The sequence below is a fragment of the Scyliorhinus torazame genome, chromosome 1 (genome assembly GCF_047496885.1).
Source record: "Scyliorhinus torazame isolate Kashiwa2021f chromosome 1, sScyTor2.1, whole genome shotgun sequence".
Lineage (NCBI taxonomy): Eukaryota > Metazoa > Chordata > Chondrichthyes > Carcharhiniformes > Scyliorhinidae > Scyliorhinus > Scyliorhinus torazame.
Genome location: NC_092707.1, coordinates 245997520 through 246021226, shown reverse-complemented (window position 1 = coordinate 246021226; position 23707 = coordinate 245997520). Strand labels below are relative to the sequence as shown.

Sequence of the window (23707 nt, the reverse complement as noted above, 5' to 3'; positions counted from 1 at the left end):
AGTGGGGACGGTATGGGAGGCACTGAAGGCGGTGGTGAGGGGAGAGATGATCTCCATTAGGGCCCACAAGGAGTGAAGGGAGCGGGGGGGTAGAGGGAGTGGCTGGTGGGGGAGATGGTGAGGGTAGACAGGAGGTATGTGGAAAAGCCCGAGGAAGGATTGTTGAGGAAGAGGCGCAGCCTCCAGGCCGAATTCGACCTGGTGACCACCAGGAAGGCGGAGGTGCAGTGGAGGAAGGCCCAGGGGGCGGTCTACGAGTATGGGGAAAAGGCAAGCCGGATGCTGGCGCATCAGCTTCGGGGTTTGTCAGGTGGGTTAGGCTGTTGTAGGAGGTCCCGATGGCGAGTGTGGCCACAAATAGGAGGAGGTCCGAGTACTTTCGGTTGCACCGAGGGACGAGACAGGGGTGTCCCCTGTCCCCCCTCCTCTTCACACTGGCGATTGAACCCCTGGCTATGGCACTGAGAGAGTCGAGGAACTGGAGGGGGTTGGTGCGGGGTGGGGAGGAGCATAGGGTGTCGCTTTATGCGGACAACCTGCTGCTGTATGTGGCGGACCCGGTGGGAGGAATGCCAGAGGTAATGAGGATCCTTAGGGAATTCGGGGACTTTTCGGGGTACAAGCTCAATATGGGGAAGAGCGAGCTGTTCGTAGTTCAGCTAGGGGACCAGGAGAGGGGGATTGGCGAGCTCCCACTAAAAAGGGAGGAGAGGAGCTTCAGATATTTGGGGGTCCAGGTGGCCAGGAGCTGGGGGGCCCTGCATAGGCTTAACTTTACAAGGCTGGTGGAGCAAATGGAGGAAGAGTTCAAGAGGTGGGACGCGTTGCCGCTGTCCTTGGCGGGTAGGGTGCAGTCAGTTAAGATGACGGTGCTCTCAAGGTTTTTGTTCCTGTTCCAGTGCCTCCCCGTGTTTATCCCAAAGGCTTTTTTCAGGCGGGTTAACAGGAATATAATGGGGTTTGTGTGGGTGCGAGGGACTCCGAGGGTGAGAAGGGTGTTCCTGGAGCGGAGTAGAGATAGTGGGGGGCTGGCGCTGCCCAACCTCTGTGGGTACTATTGGGCCGCCAATGCGACAATGGTGCACAAGTGGGTGATGGAGGGGGAGGGGGCTGCATGGAAGAGGCTGGAGACGGCGTCCTGTGTGGGTACGGGTCTGGGGGCGCTGGCAACGGCGCCGCTGCTGCTCCCTCCAAGGAGGTATACCACAAGCCCGGTGGTGGTGGCGGTCCTCAAAATTTGGGGGCAGTGGAGGCGGCATAGGGGGGAAGTTGGGGCCTCGGCGTGGACCCCATTACGGGGGAACCACCGGTTCGCCCCTGGAAGAACAGGTGGAGGGTTTTCGGGGTGGCACAGGGCAGGGATACGAAAGTTGGGGGACCTGTTTGTGGACGGGAAGTTCGCGAGCTTGGGTGAGTTGGAGGAGAAGTACAGGTTCCCCCCCGGGGAACACCTTCAGGTACTTACAGGTAAGGGCGTTTGCCAGACGGCAGGTGGTGGAATTCCCGCGGCTACTGCCACACACAGTACAGGACAGGGTGCTCTCGGGGGGGTGGGTGGGAGTGGGGAAGATCTCGGAAACTTACCAGGTGATGCAGGAGGAGGAGGAGGCCTCGGTGGTGGAGTTGAAAGGTAAGTGGGAGGAGGAGTTGGGAGAGGAGATCGAAGAGGGGACGTGGGCAGATGCCCTAGGGAGGGTGAATTCTTCCTCTTTGTGCGCGAGGCTCAGCCTCATACAGTTTAAGGTGCTGCACAGGGCACACATGACCGGGACAAGTATGAGCAGGTTCTTTGGGGGTGAGGACGGGTGTGTTAGGTGCTCAGTGAGCCCAGCAAATCACACCCATATGTTCTGGGCATGCCCAGCGCTGGAGGAATTTTGGAAGGGCGTAGCGAGGACGGTGTCAAGGGTGGTAGGATCCAGGCTCAGACCGGGCTGGGGGCTCGCAATATTTGGGGTGGCAGAGGAGCTGGGAGTGCAGGAGGCGAAAGAGGCCGTAATTCTGGCCTTTGTGTCCCTGGTAGCCCGGCGAAGGATTCTCCTTCAGTGGAAAGATACGAGGCCCCCAAGCGTGGAATCCTGGATCAGCGATATGTCAGAGTTCATTAAATTGGAGAGGGTGAAATTCGCCTTGAGAGGGGCGGTACAAGGGTTCTTTAGGCGGTGGCAACCGTTCTTAGACTTTCTGGCAGAACGATAGACATTGGTCAATGGCAGCAGCAGCTCGGGGGGGGGGGGGGGGTGGGGGGGGTTACTTTATTTTTGTTTATGTTATTTACACTGGAGGGTCTGAGGGGGTGTATACACCTGTTGTGTTAAGTCGGGGTGTTAATGTTAATTTATTATTTATGTACAGGGGGGAGGGGTTGGGGGGTTGCTTTTTTAGATTGTGTTTTGTACTTAACCCTGTTGGGTTCTTTTTTCTTTCTCATTTTGTTATTGATATTTTATGAAAACCTTTAATAAAAATTATTTAAAAAATTTTTTTTTTAAAGATACATTTGACTCGAGTGGTGGAACAAATAAAGAGGGAGTTTCGGAGATGGGATGCACTCCCGCTGTCACTTGCGGGGAGGGTGCAGAGGTCTAAGATGACAATCCTCCCTAGATTCCTGTTCATCTTCCAGTGCTTCCCGATCTTTATCCCACGGTCCTTCTTCAAAAGGACCGGCAAAATCATCATGAGCTTTGTCTGGGCGGGAAAATCCCCACGGGTGAGAAAGGCGATGCTTGAAAGGAGCCGCAGCGAGGGGGGACTGGCATTGCTGAATCTGATCAACTACTACTGGGCGGCTAACATAGCCATGATAAGGAAGTGGTTGGTGGGTACGGGGTCTATCTCGGAGCGGGTGGAGGCGGCTTCGTGCAGGGGCACCAGTTTGGCAGCCCTGGTCACGGCTCCCCTACCGCTTGCGCCGGCCAGGTATTCCACCAGCCCGGTAGTGGGGGCGGCCCTGCGGATTTGGGGCCAGTGGAGAAAGCATGCAGGGGAGGTGGGTGCGTCGGTCTGGGCTCCAATTTGTGATAACCATCGATTCGACCCCGGGAACATGGATGGAGAGTTTCGAACATGGCGGCGGGCGGGGGTGAGGAGGGTGGGCGATATGTTCCTGGAGGGGAACTTTGCGAGTTTGAGGGAGTTGGAGGAGAAAGCTGGGCAGGAAAAGGGAAATGACTTTAGGTACTTACAGGTGCGGGACTTTGTACGCAGACAGGTCCCATGCTTCCCACGCCTCCCGCCAATAGGCATCCAGGGCAGAATAGTCTCGGAAGACCCGGGAGTCCAGGGGGAGAAAGAGGCCAATGTTCTGGCCTTTGCTTCCCTAATAGCCCGGCGGCGAATACTGCTGGCATGGAGGGACTCAAAACCCCCAAAGACCGAACTGTGGCTTTCGGACATGTCAAGTTTTCTGGGTATGGAAAAAAATCAAGTTCGCCTTGAGGGAATCTGTACTGGGATTCGCCCGAAGGTGGCAACCTTTCATCAACCTCTTCGAGGGAGAGTGAACGTCAGCAGGGGGTGGGGGGATTAGAATAGAGTAGGAGGGATAAATATGGGGGGGGGGGGGGGGGTTTAGAGTAGAGTAGGAGGGATACATAGGCGGATAGTGTCTATGGGAGAGGAGCGGGTCTGTGCATTATGGTTTGGTTGAAGTGTTGGTTTTCCGTTGATGTTTGCATATTTCTGTAATCTGTAACGGTTTACAATGCCAAAAAATACCTCAATAAAATTGTTTGTTAAAAAAAAAAATTATCTGTTCCAGGCCAACAGAAGAAAGCGAGGCCAACCAGTAATGAGCAGCTCCAGCAGGGCGTGTGTGTCCAACTCCCTTCTAATCCTCCAATGCCCAGGACGCTCACCTAATTACTCCCATTCCCCAGGACGCTCAGCTAATCTTCCCATGCCCCAGGACCCTCAGCTAATCCACCCATGTCCCAGAACTCTCACCTAATCCTCCCATTCCCCAGGACACTCACCTAATCCTCCCATGCCCCAGGACCCTCAGCTAATCCTCCCATGCCCCAGGACCCTCAGCTAATCCTCCCTCCCATGTCCCAGGACTCTCACCTAATCCTCCCATTCCCCAGGACCCTCACCTAATCCTCCCATTCCCCAGGACATTCACCTAATCCTCCCATTCCCCAGGACGCTCAGCTAATCCTCCCATGCCCCAGGACTCTCACCTAATCCTCCCATTCCCCAGGACTCTCACCTAATCCTCCCATTCCCCAGGACACTCACCTAATCCTCCCATTCCCCAGGACACTCACCTAATCCTCCCATTCCCCAGGACACTCACCAAATCCTCCCATGCCCCAGGACACTTACCTGATCCTCCCATTCCCCAGGACACTTACCTGATCCTCCCATTCCCCAGGACCCTCAGCTAATCCTCCCATGTCCCAGGACTCTCAGCTAATCCTCCCATTCCCCAGGACCCTCATCTAATCCTCCCATGCCCCAGGACCCTCACCTAATCCTCCCATTCCCCAGGACCCTCATCTAATCCTCCCATGCCCCAGGACCCTCAGCTAATCCTCCCATTCCCCAGGACCCTCATCTAATCCTCCCATGCCCCAGGACCCTCAGCTAATCCTCCCATGCCCCAGGACCCTCAGCTAATCCTCCCATGTCCCAGGACCCTCAGCTAATCCTCCCATGTCCCAGGACTCTCACCTGATCCTCCCATTCCCCAGGACACTCACCTAATCTTCCCATTCCCCAGGACGCTCAGCTAATCCTCCCATGCCCCAGGACTCTCACCTAATCCTCCCATTCCCCAGGACTCTCATCTAATCCTCCCATGCCCCAGGACCCTCAGCTAATCCTCCCATGTCCCAGGACCCTCAGCTAATCCTCCCATTCCCCAGGACCCTCATCTAATCCTCCCATTCCCCAGGACCCTCAGCTAATCCTCCCATGCCACAGGACCCAATCAATGCAACCCAACACACTTTTCCACTTCTACCAGAATCTGGTATCATCTTTCCAGTGCTCCCTACCACCATATAAAGTTCCTGCATTCTGCAACTACTCCTTCCTTTCCGACCTCATGAATCACTAAAACCCACCAAGACACCCGTATGCCATGGCCAACTCTCCCAAAACCCACCATCACCATCCTGATATTATTAACTCACTCTCCACTTCCCAGAGCCACCAAGCACACACTTCCAGCAATTTATCTTTTATCTACTTGTATCTTGCAAAATCATCGCTACCATTTTTCTCTACTGTCATGTGAGAGTACCTTTAAGAAATGGGTGTTTAAGAAATGTACCTTTAAGAAATGGGTGTTTATCAGTGATGTCAGAGTGTGGGTGGAACTGGGCTGTCTGTCAGCTTTTTACTTTCGTTTTAGGCTGTTTGCTGCAGGGTGTGTTTTAGTTTCGTTTTCAGAGCTGGATAGCTACAGTCACAGCCAGAAGGGGTATTAGTCTCTCTCTCTGTAATCTAAAAACTGTAAATCGATCCTTTGGTGATTTAAAGCTTATAACTGCTCTCAGTAGTGACTTTAACCTGATGTGCATCTGTTAAAAGTTCTTTTTTAGGTCTTATGGATGTTAAAAAGGCAGCTTAAGGATTACTTAGTGTTGTATTATTTGGGAGTTGTATTTGAATTAATGGTTGCTAAGATGTTCACTGTATGTTTTAAAAAGGTTTCCTTGAGTTCATAGAATAAACATTGTTTTGCTTTAAAAAATACTTTTCCATTTCTGCTGTACCACACCTGTAGAGTGGGCCATGTGTTCCCCATACCACAATCTTTTAAAAGTTGTGGGTCAGGTGAAGTCCATTATACACTTTGGGGTTCTCTAAACCCTGGCCCATAACAAATTGGGAGCTCGAGGGGGTTAAAAGTCTATCTATTGGATTGGCTTGGTGAACTTAAAGACAGTGAGGGGTGAGCATATTGTGGTTGCTTTTCAGGTGTGGTATTCTAGTTTAAGTGGGGAGTGTGTTGTGGACAATGGCTCTTTCAGAGGCTCTGAAGTTTTTGGGGGTGGAGACGGTCACACGCAGTACCTAACGGACTAAAAACAGACTGTTAGATTTGGCAAAAACATTGCAGTTACCATTACCTGACAAAATGCGAAAAGACGAGGTAATTATGGCGGTGGCTAAGCATTTAAAGTTGCCTGAGATACAGTTTGACTCATTGGAATTGGCAAAAATTCAGTTACAAATTAAACAAATGGAACATGAGAAAGAATTAAAGCAGCTTGAATATGAAAGAGACGAAAAAGAAAGGGAGAGAGCGGAAAAAGAAAGAGAAAGAGATAGAGAGGAAAAAGAAAAGGAGAGAGAAGAAAAAAGAAAAGAAAGAATAGCCCTAGCAGACCAAAAAGAAAGAGAAAGGGATATACAGATCAGGGAAAAAGATAAAGAGAGAGAGTTTGAACTTCAGAAAATGGCCATGAAACATGACAGTCAGTTAAAATTGGCAGACGTAAAGGGAAACGTACAGTGTTGCCTTTTTTACCAGCTATAAATATGGCAATCAATAAGTTTGTCCTTCGTTCTTTATATATCGATATTATATTGCTCAGAGTCGGCAGGTATCAAATGATACCACCACAAGGTTCAACCGGATATCGATCAAAGAGCCAAACACCAGTTAGTTAGTTCAAGATCAATGGTACTTTATTTACACATACAATTATCATGCAACATAAACACTACTAGTTAAACTACACCTATCAACTATGACAACCTCTACTTAACTTCAGGCACCCGGCTTAGGTCAGAGGAACAGTGGCCGTTGTTCGATTCTGGATCTACTGGGTCTGGAGAAGTAACTGCTGCTCAGCTGGGCTCATCCGTCTGGTAGCGGGCGTTGAACTTGAACTTGCTTCTGGTGGCGCTGCACTTGGAGGTGGACGTTGCCGGAGCGCCAGGTCCAAGAGAGGTTGAACGCATGGCAGTCTCTCTCTTTATCCTTGGGGAGTTTTGCGCTCTTTTGGGCGGTCCTTCGGTTTGGACCCCATTAATTGGGTAGTTCTTGATCACTGTATTCGATTTGAGCCAATAAATGGGCGGGTGCCTTGATGGCTGGGCGTGTTCTAAGCGGTCATTGACCCTGTTGTTTTCGCTTCCTGAGTAAAGGGAGTGGCGCCGAAATGCCTGCTGTCTGGATTCTTCGCTCACAAATATACATTCAGGTTCTGAGCCTGCCTGAATCCTACATTGTCCACATTTCCCTTTATGCTTTGCGACCGTCCATGTTTCTTATTGTAAGTGGCCATCCCAGATGGCTACAGACCATCCTCTTGATCCTCAACGCAAAGCGTGAAGGATCACACTACTGAATCTTCTCCTGTTCTCCTGTTACATATGCCGGGTACCCTCAATCAAGGACAGGTTCTATCCTACTCTGTCCTATGGGTCGAAACATTTACCCAAGTTTTCCCTAATACAACACATATCTATAAAAATTCTAAGGGGGCACTATAACATTCGATCATACACTTCAATTTCTTTACACAAAAAGGGGAACCTCTAACTAAACTTTTTTTTTTAATTTGTTTTTATTCAAAAATTTTCAATAATTTTTACAAACCACTACAAAAAGAAAACAACAAAAAGCATAGTACTAATTAAGAAAACAACTGAACAAATTAGCAAAACAAGGTGGGGTATCTGCCCTTTACAAATAAAATCTATCCACCACCCATACCAGCCCACCCCCACCCCGACTGCGCTCTAAGAACAGTCTTTTTTTTTGCATGATAACATTTGTGCTTTAATGATTGATCAAGGAAAGGATGACAAACTGAACAATCCAGCTGCAGTTAGTATACACATTGTGTGTGCAGTCATTGCTGTTCACTGAGAACTCACCAGTTACCAGGGGAAACATATGGTGATAAAATTATACAAAACTTTCAAAAATAAGAGAAGGCACAGGTTCGCCTGAACACCATTTACACACACATTATATATGAAGACGATGTAGTGACAAGTCAAAGTGAAACCTTTAAAAACAATGGGCTTGTACTAATAATGGCCCATTTTTGTTAACTGGAATGTTTTGACCCAACCTATTGAAAGGAAGCCTCCTGGGGGAGATAAGATTGGGAGTTAACACTGCTTCACAGATTTCTGGACTTACACTGCAAAACACTTGGAATGGGACACAGGACACAGAACACACAATGCAGAAGGAGGCCATTCGGCCCATCGAGTCTGCACCGACCCACGTAAGCCCTCACTTCCACCCTATTCCCGTAACCCAATAACCCCTCCTAACCTTTTTGGTCATTAAGGGTAATTTATCATGGCCAATCTACCTAACCTGCACATCTTTGGACTGTGGGAGGAAACCGGAGCACCCGGAGGAAACCCACGCACACACGGGGAGAACGTGCAGACTCCGCACAGACAATGAACCAGTGGAGAATTGAACCTGGGACCCTGGCACCGTGAAGCCACAGTGCTATCCACTTGTGCTACCGTGCTGCCCAAATGAAGGTGACTACAGTACAATAATAAAAGAAACATTATGTTGTTTTACTCAACAAGAAAAGGGGGTGAAATACAAATAACACAAGTAGCTGTGCAATGAGGCATCGTCAATCAAGGCCTTGACCTGGGAAAAATCTGGTAGATAATCAGGATGGCAGATAATAGGAGTGTGGAGATAATAATTCTTCCACTTATCTGCATTTTTAACAGGGATTCATCAAATCTTTGGCTTTCCTGTTAAGTATCTTCTCGTAAAAATCTGTTAAAATGCATCTGGAAATCTTGTACTTGCGTTATACACTCAGTTTAGTAATAGTACTGCACTTTTATTTAGTCTTTCATGAGATGGCTTCCTTAGTCTAGCACTGTGCTTGGGAACAAGAGGAGTACAAACAAAGCAGTACAAAGCTATCCAGTAGAAGCACTGCGTAGAGAAATCTTTGGGCGTACAAGCTTGGAGCTTTCTGAAAACGAATTAGCTGTAAAGCTAACAGGAAAAAGAAGGTTGCTATATTTAAAATTAAGAAAACTCTTGTGTAGGAAGCCGAAAGGGATTGTGCAGTGCTTCGAACAGTGGCTCCTGGTTTGACCGAACCAGGTTTTACATTGTTATTTGTACCTTGTTCTGGTTTCACATCAGAAAAGTCAAAAGTCTCCTTCACTTCCTCATTTCTCTCATCGGAAGTTTCTTCTTGCACTTTTTGCAGCAACTTCTTCCGTTCCCTTTTCTCATTCATTTCAATTTGTGCAAAAATATCTGGAAGGTTGTTGGGAAATTTATCACCATCACCTTTTCCTTTTTACATTTTTTTGGCCTTGCCTCGTCCAAACGAGACAGAAAATAACTTTTCAACAGCTTCCTCGGTCTTCTTTTTGTCCGATAGTTTTAGAAGCCGCTCGGCCATCTTTCGAAAGTTATCGGTGTTCAGGACTTGGGCCAAGATTTGCTTTTCTAGCTGCTGAAACACGGGTTTTGCATGTTGAAGATTTTCCTCAACAACGGTCATGTAATCTTCCACCTCCTGCACTGAAGCATCCCTGATTGCAGAAGCTCTGTCAAACACAATTTTCTGGCGGTCGGCTAGTACCATAGCAAACAGTGGTTTCATGGAAGTTTCCCCAGTTAAGAGATAAACTGTATAGGTTTTTTCATTTGTTGCTAGATATACATCTACTCGATCCAAATCTCCTCGAATGCTAAAGCTTTGAATCTCCACAGAAGGTCCAAAGAAGATATAGGCTGTTCTGGTGACTGGGTATCCACGGGGGTAAGTTTTGAATGCCAGTCCAGCCTTTTCACTGTTGCCTTTATCATCCATCCAGAACATTGTATACTGACCATCCTTTTGTCTAATAAATGCTCCATTCACCCAATCTTCAGATATTTCCTCAAAGGCTACATCTGTGTTATGGAAAAATGCACTCACTTTTTCAAGGGGGCTGTCTTCGTGTAAGTCGATCTGATCCACTAGGAGTAAAAGCTGGGGTTGTAGAAGGAGGAGGTTCCTTTGGGAACTCTTCAGTTTCAGGTTAGGACTGTAAGCGCCTGCTGCTTCCCCTCTGATAAAGACTACTCCATTCTGCTCGAAAGCTGCAGTGACCTGACCACGACAATCCCCTGAAATGCCATGTTTATATTCCAACCACTTTGAGTTACAAGCTTCTGTCACTTGCCCTACCCATGGGCTGAAACAGGTGTCTGCCGTGTCTGGAAGGAACATTAATGCATTGTTGAGGAACGTGTATTTGGGGCCATACAAAGCCTCCGTGATGAAAGGCACACCATTGGGTGCAAACGTGAAAGAGTTCTGATCAGGATGTTCGTGACCAGCATTGAAATTCTTCCAGCCATTAATCCACTGTGAATATTGCTTCTGATGCACTATGTCGTAGATTGCACGTCCGCCCAGTTTACCCGATTTGAAGGACAGGAAGGGTCGGGTAACTTCCGCTGGTACAGCCCCTCCATAGGTCACAACGCCCCAATCTTCGAAATAATGCAATTTTGGTAACCCATAATCCAGAGGTGGGACTGGAGCAAGAGAGCCATCGTACCTTACCACAGAAATTCAGTGTGGAGTGTGCACCGTCTCTGTCCTTTTGCTGGTGTGCCCGGTCCCTCCCGTATTCGATTCTTTCTGATTTGCTCTGCTAACCAGTTGCCACTGCCATTGCGCAGTACGTAGGTATCCAGAAACACCAATTGACTTTCAGGCCCGTAGAACCAGTTGTAGTTGGAATCAGCAATAGCCACAGTTCTTCTAAAGCCCGGTAGAACAGTCCTATAGTAGAAAGCAAAATGCTGTTTGATCCAGGGGTTATCAAAGTGACTGATATTGAAGTGCTTTTGTACAAGAAACATATACTGGAATAGGGATCTGGTGGTGTAACTGCCATAAGCCACGCCTTCATACAAGGAGCCATCCTTAATATCCTTTAGTAGGACCATCGATTTCTCCAGAATAGCAAGGACTTGTTTTGTCCATAAGTAAGCTTCTTGGAGATAACCTTGATTCATGAGAACGAGGCTTCCTGTCAACAAGGCCACACAGTTGGTTGGTTGATGGTTGTGGATATATTGAAATCCCCATCCTCGGCTGTAAGATTTTTCATACATGTAGCGAGAGGCATCAGCGATGACCTCCAGATATGTCTCCTGTTGAGTTTTGTTCAGTTGTTCATACAAGAAGTCATATGCAGTGGCAAAACTCACCAGTGAGTGAGCCAGTGGAACCTCATCCCACGGAGCATCTTTCACCAGCCTCATACCACTTGTTTTGGGAAGCACTTGATCTTGATTCTTGGCTGGGGTTATCCTCTCCTCAATATGGGGATGCATAGTACAATCAACATTTTGTATTATGGTATAAAAACAAGTTACAAGAGGAACCATGGAGTGCATGTCCACAGATGCCTGATGGTAGCAGGAGAGGTTGACAAGGTGGTGAAGAAGGCATATAGGATATTTTTCTTTATTGGCTGAGGAATAGGCTGAGATGCCATCCTCTCCATGTAGTTCATCGCAAACTCCACAGCATCGGTTCTTTCAGGAAACAGTACACAGAACATAGCCAGTACTCCCAGATTGTTGCCATAGATTTCATTCCAACGGGCACTGAAATGTTTAGGATCCCAGGGAGGTAAGTACTCCTTTGGGCTTGATAGCATGATCTGTCCTGCATCCCGAATTTTGTTCGCAATGTGCCGGTGAGTGCTTCTTGCCTTGAGCCGCAGATCCTCCACATCTCCTTTAGTGAAGTATAGCATGGGGTGACCATCATAATTCCCATTCATGAAGTGGATGCGACCACCAGATTTGTCACTTACAGTGAATGCTAATAGAGAGCAGAACAAATTGATGAAAAATACGACTGGTACACCATGTGTGTATGTCTTCATTGTGGCATCAGATCCCCAAACCCGACTTCCGACCAAATCATCTTCAATAACTCTGTACAAAACATGGAGGGCTGGATTCTCCGTTTCAACAGCTAATGGCCAGCTCGAATGGAGAATTAGTGGACGTTTTACGATGAATAAATTGGCGCAGACTCCTCACCGATTCCGCGACCGGTGAGGGGCTAGTCTCTGGATTACGAGTCCAGTGAGGATACCACTATGCCACTGCCTCCTCCCTTTTATTTTCCGCTGTGGATCCCGATGGATGCGAGGTGGTATCCGGTTTTGTTTTGATCCCAGGAGGTGGGATCCGGAGGTAAGGCGGAGAGAAAGGGCGCTGAGCGCTGCTATTCCCAAAGGCGGTGCATTTCCAGCTGATGGTGAGGGCGGGAGCCCACCAGAACTCTCAGTGTAACAGTAAGGAGGAGGGGAACGGCAACGTCACCAGCAACAGATGAGTGGCTGGGAGGCAGTGAGGGGAAAGTTGGGAGAGTGAGGGAGGGAGAAGAGTGCATGGGGGTGTGAGGGAGAGGAGACTGAGGGAGAAGAGTAAGGGGAAGCGATTGAAGGAGAAGAGTGGAAGGGAGAGTGAGGGAGAGGAGAGTGAGGGAGAAGAGTGCAAGGAAAAGTGAGGGAGAGGAGAGTAAGGGAGAAGAGTTAGGGGAAGTGAGTGAGGGGGAAGAGAGCAAGAGGGAGTGAAGGAGGGAGGAATGACAGAGAAGAATAGGGGGCACTGAGTGAGGGAGAAGAGAGCAAGAAGGAGTGAGGGAGAGGAAAGTGAGGGAGGAGAGTAATGGGGTGAGTGAGGGAGAAGAGTGCAAGGGAAAGTGAGAGAGGAGAGTGAAGAAGAGTAGGGGGCACGGAGTGAGGGAGAAGAGAGCAAGAGGGAATGAAAGAGGGAGGAATGAGGGAGAAGAGTAAGGGCCAGTGAGTTAGGGAGAAGAGAGCAAGGGGGAGTGGGGGGGGAAGAGAATGATGGGGAAAAGTAAGGGGGAGTGAGATTGAGGGAGAAGAGTGGAAGGGAGAGTAAGGGAGAGGAGGATGAGGAGAAGAGAGCAAGGGAAAGTGAGGGAGCGGAGAATGAGGGAGAAGAGTGGAAGCGGGAGTGAGGGGGAAGAGTAAGTGGAAGTTGAAATAGAGGAAAGTGAGTGAGTGAGAACCTAAGAACAGTCTCTTAACACGCGGGGTCTTGTTTGCCCACACAAATCCCGTAATACTCCCGTTTACCCGCTTGAAAAAGGACTTGGGGATGAGGATTGGAAGGCACTGGAAGGCGAACAAGAACCTGGGGAGGACCGTCATTTTCACAGACTGCACCCTGCCCGCCAGGGAAAGCGGCAGCATGTCCCACCTCTTAAAGTCCTCCTCCATCTGATCCACCAGCCGCGCTAAATTGAGCTTGTGCAGGGCATCCCAACTCTTAGCCACCTGTATGCCCAAGTAGCGAAAGCTCCTCTTCACCATCTTGAGCGGTAGCTCTCTCAGTCTCTTTTCCTGGCCCCTCGCATGTGTCACAAAAAGCTCGCTTTTTCCAACATTCAGCTTATACCCCGAAAAGTCCACGAAATCGCTAAGGGTCTGCATGACCTCCCCCAACCCCTCCACCGGATCCGCAATGTACAGGAGCAGGTCATTCGCATACAATGAAACCCGATGCTCCCCCCCCGAACCAGCCCCTCCACTTTCTGGACTCCCTCAACGCCATGGCCAACGCCTCGATCGCCAGGGCAAACAGCAGGGGGGGCAGGGGGCACCCCTGCCTCGTTCCTCGATGTAACCTAAAGTACTCCGACCGCAGCCGGTTCGTCGACACACTCGCTACCGGGGCCTGATACGACAATTTAACCCACCCTATAAATTCCTCTCCAAACCCAATTCTGCCTAACACGTCCCACAGGTACTCCCACTCCACCTGATCGAAGGCTTTCTCCGCATCCATTGCCGCTACCACTTCTGCGTCTCCCCCTTCCAAGGGCATCATAATCACATTCAGGAGCCTCCGCACATTCATGTTCAACTGCCTGCCCTTCACAGACCCCGTCTGATCCTCATTGATCACTCCCGGGACACAGTCCTCAATCCTAGTGGCCAAGATCTTGGCCAACAATTTGGGCACTACATTAAGGAGCGAAATTGGCCTATAGGAGCCACATTGCAACGGGTCCTTATCTTGCTTAAGGATAAGACAGACCAAAGCTTGCGACATCGTCGGGGGAAGGTTTCCCTTTCCCTTAGCCTCGTTAAAAGTTCTCAACAATAGCGGACCCAACAGCTCTGAGAATTTCCTGTAAAATTCTACGGGATGCCAATCCGGGGTTTTGCCCAACTGCATCCCCTCCAACCGCTTAACCAATTCCTCCATCTCAATCGGGGCCCCCAATCCCTCTACCTGCCCCTCCTCCACCTTAGGGAACCTCAGTTGGTCCAGGAATTGCTTCATCCCCCCCCCCCCCCCTCCCCACACCTCCGGGGGTTCTGACTCATACAATTTGCCATAAAAGTCCTTGAAGACCTCGTTGATCCTTGCCGAGCTCAGCACCGTGTTATCCCCCCATCCCTAATTCCCCCAATCTCCCTGGCCGCCTCTCTCTTCCGCAGTTGATGCGCCAGCATCCTGCTTGCCTTCTCCCCATACTCGTACACCACTCCTTGTACCTTCCTCAATTGAGCCTCAGCCTTCCCCATGGTAAGCAGATCAAACTCCGCCTGCAGACTCCGGCGCTCCTTTAACAACCCCTCCTCGGGGGATTCCGCATACCTCCTGTCCACCCTAAGTATCTCCCCCACCAACCTCTCCCTCTCCATCCTGTCCCTCTTCTCCTTGTGGGCCCTGACTGAAATTAGCTCCCTCCTGATAACTGCCTTCAGCGCCTCCCAGACCACACTCACTGAAACCTCCCCAGTATCATTGGGCTCCGCATAGCTTTGGATACCCCGCCGAATCCGCCCACAGAACTCCTCATCCGCCAATAGTCCTACATCCAGTCTCCACAGAGGGCATTGGCCTCTCTCCAGAATCCGCAGGTTCTGCCTCCTTGACCTATTCTCCAGGTCCTCCAGCTTCTCATGCCATTTTTTGTTTGACATTCGGTGGACCCGATATATTTTATGGCACAGAGATTTGTATTCTTCGACTCACCATCCATTATATGTTAAACCCAGGACATGTGCCATGTATTATATGGGAAACTTATTGGGTCAGAACTCGAGGAGTGGCAATCACAGTCAGATTGCCACTCTGCGCATCTTTACTTACCTTAGTTGGGAGCTGGACATTTCTCATCTGACCTTGACTCAGGCCGGATCAGAAATATACAGTGTACCGACTCCTGGGCTACTCTGTGCAGGGTAACAGTCTTTTTTTTTGGGGGGGGGGGGGGGGGCTAAGCAGGTAGGTTTAAAAAATAAAAAAAATTTAGAGTACGCAATTATTCTTTTTTCATTTAAGAGACGATTTAGCGTGGCCAATCCACCTACCCTGCGCATCTTTGGGTTGTGGGGTTGAGACCCACGCAGACACCGGGAGAATGTGCAAACTCCACACGGACGGACAGTAATCCGGGGCCAGGATCGAACCCAGGTCCTCAGCACCATGGGCAGCAGTGCTAACCACTGTGTCACCATGCTGCCCCTAAGCTGGTAAGTTTAAAGGAGTCAGGGAGAAGGCAAGTGGGTGAGGTGGTAGAATGGATCAGTGGCTGGGTAGGGTGGATTGGTAGGGTCAGGAGGGTAGTCGAGGATGTGCAGAGGGAGTAGTTGGAGGTGTGAGGCTGGGGTGGGATAGTCGGGTGTGGGGGTAGTCAGGGGGTCCATGTGGAGGGGGGGGGGTAGTGGAGGGAGGTGTAGTTAGGATGTGCAATGGGCTGCTGGCGGTAGGGTAAGTACTATAGTTACCCAGGAGTTAGAAGTAGTTTTAACACTTCTACTAACTTTTCCTGCGGAACTATTCTGTTAAGAGAATCCGAACCATCCAAAGTCTTCAATTTAAAGTTTTGGATGGTTCCTAAGTGTAGGGTACTTTCCTGTCAGAAGTTTGAACTTCCCAGACAATTGCCATACAGTCTTTGTGTGTGAACTTCTGGGGGGTCCCCCAGAGCATCTTCTGGGATACCTGGGTCAGAGGGTTGATAGAGATAAACTATTACCACAGTGGGTGAAGGACTGTAAAGTTTAGAGCCAGACCTTTCAAGTCTACGCACAAAGGGTGCTAGAAGTTTGATACTCTGTTCCACTATGAACTGCTCATTTTAAATCAGAGATTGATGGATTTTTTGTTTATCAAAAGGTATTAAGGGATATGGAACAAAGATGGGCACATGGAGCTAGGTCACAGCTCAGCCGTAATCTCATTGGATGGCTTAATTGGTTCAAGGGGCTAAATAGTCTACTCCTGTTCCTATGTATTTTTTAATGTTAAAGATGTTGTTGAATGATGCACAAAAGCTGCCATTTTATACACAGTATAATACACCATCATTGCACAATCTGGCCACCAGGCTCCAATACATTCTTTGCCTGTAACTAAAATAATGACCATAGTCAGTGTCCAAACAAAATGGTAGCACATTTTTAAAATGTTTATTTCACATTAACATGTTATCCATTGAATTATTTATTGTGTCGTAATATCTGCGTTACTTGCAACTAATCTCGAGCTGTGACGCTGTGATCTGAATTTGGATATATATAGCCTGAGATACTGTGCTGAATTTCACAAGTTACAACAGTTCAGTCAGTTTTTCCAATGCAATATTTTTATTCTGCTCCTATCACGTTCTGTCTTATAGCTTCATTCAAACAACTGGGGAGATGGTAACGTCAATTAGTTAATCCCAGTGGCCCAAGCTAATACTCTAAGGACATGGCTTCAAATCCCACCGTGACAGCTGGTGGAATTTAAATTAAATGAATAAACCTGGAATTGAAAAGCTAGTCTCAGTAATGGCGACCATGAAACCATCAATTATTGTAAAAACCTATCTAGTTAATGAAATCTGCTGTCCTTATCATGATCTACATGTGACTCCAGACCCACAATAATGTGGCTGATTCTGAAAAATAAAAGTCATACGGACTCAAAACGTTAACTTTGTTTCTATCTCCAGATGCTGCCAGACCTACTGAGTTTTTCCAGCATTTCCTGTCTTTATTATTTTCTTAACTGTCCTGTGAAATGGCCGAGCAAACCACTCAGTTCAAGGGCAATTAGGGATGGACATCAAAAGCCAGTGACACCCACATCCCATGAAAGAATTTTTAAAATTATAGATAAAACACCAGGACACATTTCAAAAGCTTTACTCAGATAAATTTAGATTGAATGTTTTCCAATAACACAAGAGAGGTTGAGAATGCAGGAGAGAGATTGTAGTGATGGGCAACAAGTGCTGGCCTAGCCAGCGATACCCACATCCTGAATGGAGGGCAGACCAAACCCCGTTTGCACGACTCCCCTGATGGCACGCGGGTGGAACAACACTAATGGGGCAGACCAGGATGACCTTCTAAGCCCGACAAAAGTGAGACTTGGTGAACACCATGGGCATGCGGGAGCACACTCAAGGGCTAGAACAATTAATCAATGGGTCTGGTAAGTGACAAAATGCTCCAAAATTAGGCTAAAGATTGCTTCCATTAATGTACATTGCATTAAGTCTGTTATGCAGTGTGTTTTGGCCTTGGGGTACCTTGTCAAGATCAAAGCTGTCCTGCTCTTTCTGCAGGAGTGTGGGACATGGCACCTCAGCACCCAGATAGAATGGTCACAATGGCGGTCCCTGTAGAGTACTGATTTGGTCAGGAAGAAACAATTCCTGTTCCTCCAGCCTGAGCATTCTACTGTGGGGGAGGTGACTTCACCATCTCTAAAGATATGGAGGTGATGGGCAGGCGCTTCCTTGTAGAAGATGTAATTCACAATATTGTTCCCCTCCCACTAATTAACGTATATGCTCCAGCTCAAAACAGTGAGCAGCTGGCTGTCCTCTATCAACTCCTACTGATGCTGGCAACATCCAGGCAGTCACTCTCGGCAGTGACTTTAACTGCATCATCAATGCAGCTGGACGACCCAGCAGGGCTGACAGCAAACTGGACGCCGCCTCCTGTGGATACAGTAAAAGCTGCAAAGCTGCACAACATTTTAAGCAACTTTGCAGATGGGGTTCAGTGTAGACACACGTGGATGAGGCCAGACAGATCTGCCTGTTCCAGGGTAGACTTCCTATTTGTATTCTTTTTCTTAATAAATGTTTTTTATTGGGTTTTTGAACAAAATATATTTACGTTATGTACATAAAATAGAATACATATATATATATATATATACATAGAAGAGAAGGGAATACACACAAAAAACAAAACAAACAACAACTAAAAAAGTTAGAATAAAATAACTGATGGGGTATTATGCGCTAGCTCAACAACAGCAGCTCTGTACAATTGGCAATATTGTTTTTAGCACAGAAGTGGGCATCTGTTTGTGGGGGGGGGACACTGGGGGGGTACATACACATTTGGGCGCCGGGGAAACAATTACAGAGGGCAATACGCGAATGGATCTGGTGTTGGTGTTGTCGCTTGCTTCTCCCGGACGGTTTTTGCTGCCGTTGTCGTCTCGCGATCACCTCCACTTCAGCCGTTCGCCCCGTCTTTCGCCCGGATTTTCCTTGTTCTCTGCTCCTGTAGATGCCAAGTTTGTTATCGTTTCCCATGCCCTCCTTCCGGCTGTCATTCCCATGCCTCCCCCCCACCTCACTGGTTCCCCTCTATTGTTCCCTGTCTCATCCCTCTTCCCCCCCCCTCCTGCCCCCTTCCCCCCCCCCCTCCTGCCCCCTTCCCCCCCCCCCCCCCTCCCCTTCTCCTGTGGTTCGTCTTTCTTTTCTCTTAGGTTTAGATGCTATCCCCCCCCCCACCCCCGGGTCTATCCCTCCTTCCCCCACCTCGGCAACTTTCCCCTGATTCTTGGCGACCTGGCTATTCTTCTGCTTGTTCATTGGCCACAACAGGTCCCGGAACAATTGGGTGAATGGCTCCCACGTTCTGTGGAAGGCGTCGTCTGACCCGCGGATGGCGAATTTGATTTTCTCCATTTGGAGAAATTCCGAGAGGTCGGACAGCCAGTCTGCAGCTTTGGGTGGTGCTGCTGACCGCCACCGAACAGGATTCTACGGCGGGCGATGAGGGAGGCAAAGGCAAGGGCGTCCGCCCTCCTCTCAGGAATAGATCTGGCTGGTCTGAAACCCCGAAGACCGCCACATTCGGGCATGGCTCCACCCTCACCCCCACCACTTTGGACACTACCTCGAAGAAGGCTGACCAGTACCGAGCAAGTCTGGGCCAAGACCAGAACATGTGGGCGTGGTTGGCCGGGCCACCTTGGCACCGTTCGCATCTATCCTCCACCTCCGGGAAGAACCTACTCATATGGGTTCTTGTTAAGTGGGCTCCATGTACCACTTTTAATTGCGTCAGGCTGAGCCTTGCGCACGTGGAGGCGGAGTTAACCCTATGCAGTGCTTCGCTCCAGAGTCCCCACCCTATTTCAATGCCCAGGTCTTCCTCCCATTTCTTTCTTGTTGCGTCCAGTACGGTGTCGGCCCTTTCTCTGCCAGTCGGTCATACATGTCGCTACAATTCTCTTTATCTAGGATGCTTGTGTCCAGTAACTTCTCCAGTAATGTCTGTCGTGGCGGTTGTGGATACGTCTTCGTCTCCTTTCGTAGGAAGTTTTTTGAGTTGCAGGCACCTTAGCTCGTTCCCCCTGGCTAGCTGGAATTTCTCTGTCAGTTTGTCCATTGTTGCGATCCTGCCGTCCGTGTATAGGTCCCTAACTGTCGGTGTCCCTCCGTCCTGTCCCCACTTTTTAAAGGTGGCGTCAGTCAGCGCTGATGTGAACATATGGTTGCTGCAGATGGGAGCTTTGTCCGACATTTTGGTCAGGCCAAATTGTTGCCGTAGTTGGTTCCAGGATTGGAGTTCTATTTGTATCCTGCAGATTCACGATCAGATCCGCTGACATCAATCTGGTATGCTTCTCTGACCACTGCCTCCTACTGTCTGACTATTACCTACAGGAAGACCAGAGAACTGGCAGGGGGATATGGAAGCTGGACTGAAATTGCCAATCTCAGAAAACACGGAAGAACTCAAAAAATATTACAAAGATTGGAGAGCCATGAAATCTCACTTTGAGACCTTGACATTCAGGTGGGAAGCGACTAAGTTGAAAATCAAGAAATTGTTCAGTCTCAAAAGTGTTCAAAAGATGAGAGAGAGAGAAAGAGAAAGAGGAAAATATCTCAATTCCAGATAACCATGCAGAATCTGCTCCTTTTGCAGTTGGTGGGGGTTGATGTTAAGGAGGATCACCAAGAGGTGAATGGTCAGTTGGCCTCGATTTTCACTGCGCAAGTCTCCAAGATTATCTTCCACCCAGAGTCTGCTCCGTGGAGCTAGATGAGACGTGCTTGCATTTCCTCTTCCAAAAGGTACACAGAGAACTCTGAACATGATGACAGCCTGTCATCTGAATGATCAGAACATCCTTTTACGGTGGATTTTAAATGTAAAGTCCACAGACATCATAGTATTCCAGTCCTTTCTGTCCTCTATCACGTAGGTCTTTGATGACAACGAACAGGAGAGTCTAGACAAACTGCTAACTCTGGATGAGTTGGCAAATGCTGCCAGGCCCTTCTATAGGAGTAGAACACCAAGAAGCAACAGTTTACCAAGTTATATTCAACCCTGTGGGACTGGGTTAACCAAGGCCTGCTAGAAGTGTCTGAGAGACTGCTTCCGGCATGTGAGAATCCACGGGGAAAGGCATCATCACCCCCATCTACAAGCAGAAGATGAGAGGGAGGAAATTAGAAATTGATGGCCCATTTCACTAATTAATGTGGACTACAAAATCCTGTCCAAAGTCAACGCTAATCATGTCAAGTCTGCTCTGGAGTTGGTGATCTACCTTGATCAGACCTGTGCTGTGCTCGGCAGGAAGATATCTGATAGCCTCGGGAATACAATTGCCTATGTGCAGGATAGTGGGGTGGATACTTGCCTCATCAGCTTGGACCAGGTTAGGGTCCTTTTCAGAATATTGCATATCTACATGATGAATCTACTCTCCAAAATGGGGTTTGGAGAGGAAGCTTCAGAGATAATGAGGTGCAAGTCTCTGATACATTTTTGCTGGCTCTTTTGTATCAGGTCACAGCCAGACATAGGTTCTATTCATTTTAGGAATTAGCCATGATGATGACATATATATTTCATAAAAATATAGTGTGAGGTCTTAGCCCCGTCACAATGTTCATTGGTCAACGTCAGCCTTATCGGCCTTCGATGCTAAGAGTTATCCATGACTGGGTGATGCACACTGACATGCTCCAAGGGCCAGGGTTCTCCAACCCCCCACCGGGGGGGGAGGCGTCAATTCCGCCCCGATGCCAGCTGCCCTGTTCTCCGGTGCTGTTTTTCGGGGGCCGGCAGCATTCCCACCACGTCGGTCGGGGGCCATTGACAGCGGACCTCCCGGCGATTCTCCGGACCCCAATGGGCCAAATGGCCGTCCAGTTTTGGCCCAGTCCCGCCGGCGCGAATTACTCACCTCACGTACGGCAGGACCTGGCAGGTAAGTGTGCGGGGGCGGTCCTGGGGGGGGGGGGGGGGGGGGCGCGGGGGCATCCGACCCCGAGGGGTCCCCAAGGTGGCCTGGCCCGCGATCGGGGCCTACCGATCCTGCGGGCGGGCTGTTTCCGTGGGGGCCTTCTTTCCTCCATGCCGGGCCCCTGTAGGGCTCTGCCATATTGCCCCAGGGCCGGCGCGGAGAAGAGAACTCCCGCGCATGCGGGGAAATATGCCGGTCGGTCCGCGCATGCGTGAGATCCGGCTGGAGCGGCTCCAACCACTCCGGCGTCAAACTAGCCCCCGAAAATTTGGAGAATTCCTCACTTTCGGGGGCTGTTGACGCCGGAGTGGTTGGCGCCGGTTTTCCCACCGGCATGGGGACTTGGTCCCCAGAAGGGAGAATCCCGCTCAAGGCTTAGGACTACATGCTGACGGCATTCAAGCTTGGGGCACCAGCCATAAAAGCACATTAGGGAAAGGCCACTTTTGAAGGCCATTCAGGCCTCAGTGCACAGCGTCTGGGAGCTGTGAACAACCCTCGCACTATCTGTTTGACATGTCATGCAAATGGTAAATATTGACTGTCATTGTAAATGTAGTGAATAATATACAGTCAGTATCAGATGAAACTGATTTGTTTTGCACTTTATGTAACGTCAACTTTGAATGATCCATTTGATAAACGTCATGGATAAAGTATATTTTGGGGGGATAAAAGGAGAAGCCCAAAGGTCATTCCTAATCTCAAAATAAATAATCTTTCTGATTGCTAAAAGCATAATGAAGAGGGTAGGCTTTCACGTACACAAGTACAAACAGAACTTGCAGTAACTGTAATGTACACTAAGGGTCTCCAAAACCATCTCTTGACATAAATAATTTTCATCAGTGGACTGTGGTATAAAATGCATAGATTTGTTGAAGGATGCTAAGCATCAAAAGAGTAACATTGTGGCTTCTTAAATTTGCTTTCGGAAAATTATAAGCATATATTTTCCAAAAGCTTTCTATGAAATTGTCAAAATTAGGGCGGCAAGGTAGCACAGTGGTTAGCACTGCTGCCTCACAGCTCCAGGGCCCCGGGCTCATTTCTGGCCTTGGGTGACTGTGTGGAGTTTGTACTTTCTCCCCGTGTCTGCGTGGGTTTCCTCCGGGCGCTCCAGTTTCCTCCCACAGTCCAAAGAAGTGCAGGTTAGGTGGATTGGCCATGATAAATTGATCCTTAGTGTCCAAAAGGTTAGGTGAGGGTTGCTGGGTTACGGGGATAGGGTGGAGGCATGGACTTAAGTAGGGTGCTCTTTCCAAGGGCTGGTGCAGACTTGATGGGCCCAGTGGCCTCCTTCTGCACTGTAAATTCTATGATTCTATGAAAAGCCATAGTCCCTATTATGTTAGCTTGCCACATGTGGTAACACTCTTGCCTCCAAGTCAGAAGTCCATTGGTTCAATCCATTCCCCACTAGGGTACAAGGACTTAAATCTACAGTGACACTTCAGCACAATACAATTCATGTTCAAATCTCACTGTAATATTTTGAGAGTTGGAACTCAATTTGTTTACATCTGGAAATAAAGAAAGCTGCTATCAGCTTGAAGCCGTCTGTCATCTGGTCAAATATATAATGTGATTCAAGTCCCACACCAATGGGATTGACTCTTAGTTGATCTCTGAAGTTGTTTTGCAAGGTTATATCACAACATTCTCAAGACAACCAGGAATTATATATTGTGTGGGATTACCGAGGGCACAAGGCACAGGCCATTTGGCCCAATTAATCCATGCAGGTGTTTATGCTCCACTTGAGCTCCTCCCATCTTTCGTCATCTGAATCTATGATAAGGTAGGTATAGTATATTAATTGTGGCCAGAGTGGTCTCCTGAGCTAGTTTTGATCACTAGATAGGGTCAAAGAGGAATTCTCCAGATCTTCCTTCCCCAATTTGTTTCTATTTTGATCTGGCTTTTTTGCTTCTCCCAGTGGATTGTATGGCTTACGGGTGGGGTGGGATATGTATATATTGTGATGCACCAGGCATTGAAGTTGTAAGGAACAGGCTGGACAATAAATAACCACTTTGCCAGCGATACCCAGATCATGAAATTTGATTTTAAATCTTGCTCTTGTTGAAGATGCCACTATTTAAATGGGACAATAAACAAAGGTGGTGCCTGCTCCAATGGTCCAGATGGATGATAGAGATTGCACAG

The 23707-nt window shown here is 48.6% G+C and overlaps 2 protein-coding genes and 1 pseudogene across 4 annotated transcripts in view; all 3 read right to left on the bottom strand.

Moving 5' to 3' along the window:
* tmem178a (transmembrane protein 178a) overlaps positions 1-23707 on the bottom strand; it is a 67473-nt gene that overhangs the window by 30528 nt on the left and 13238 nt on the right. The window lies entirely within an intron of this gene.
* LOC140420194 (dermatan-sulfate epimerase pseudogene) lies at positions 8472-11223 on the bottom strand (annotated as a pseudogene).
* LOC140429154 (dermatan-sulfate epimerase-like) lies at positions 11344-11916 on the bottom strand. Its single transcript, XM_072515793.1, has one exon. The coding sequence runs from the start codon at positions 11863-11865 to the stop codon at positions 11344-11346; it is 522 nt and encodes a 173-aa protein (XP_072371894.1). The 5' UTR covers positions 11866-11916.

Excerpts from the sequence above, each read along its gene's own strand:
- LOC140429154 (XM_072515793.1), bottom strand. The coding sequence starts at position 11,865 with ATGAAGACATACACACATGGTGTACCAGTCGTATTTTTCATCAATTTG.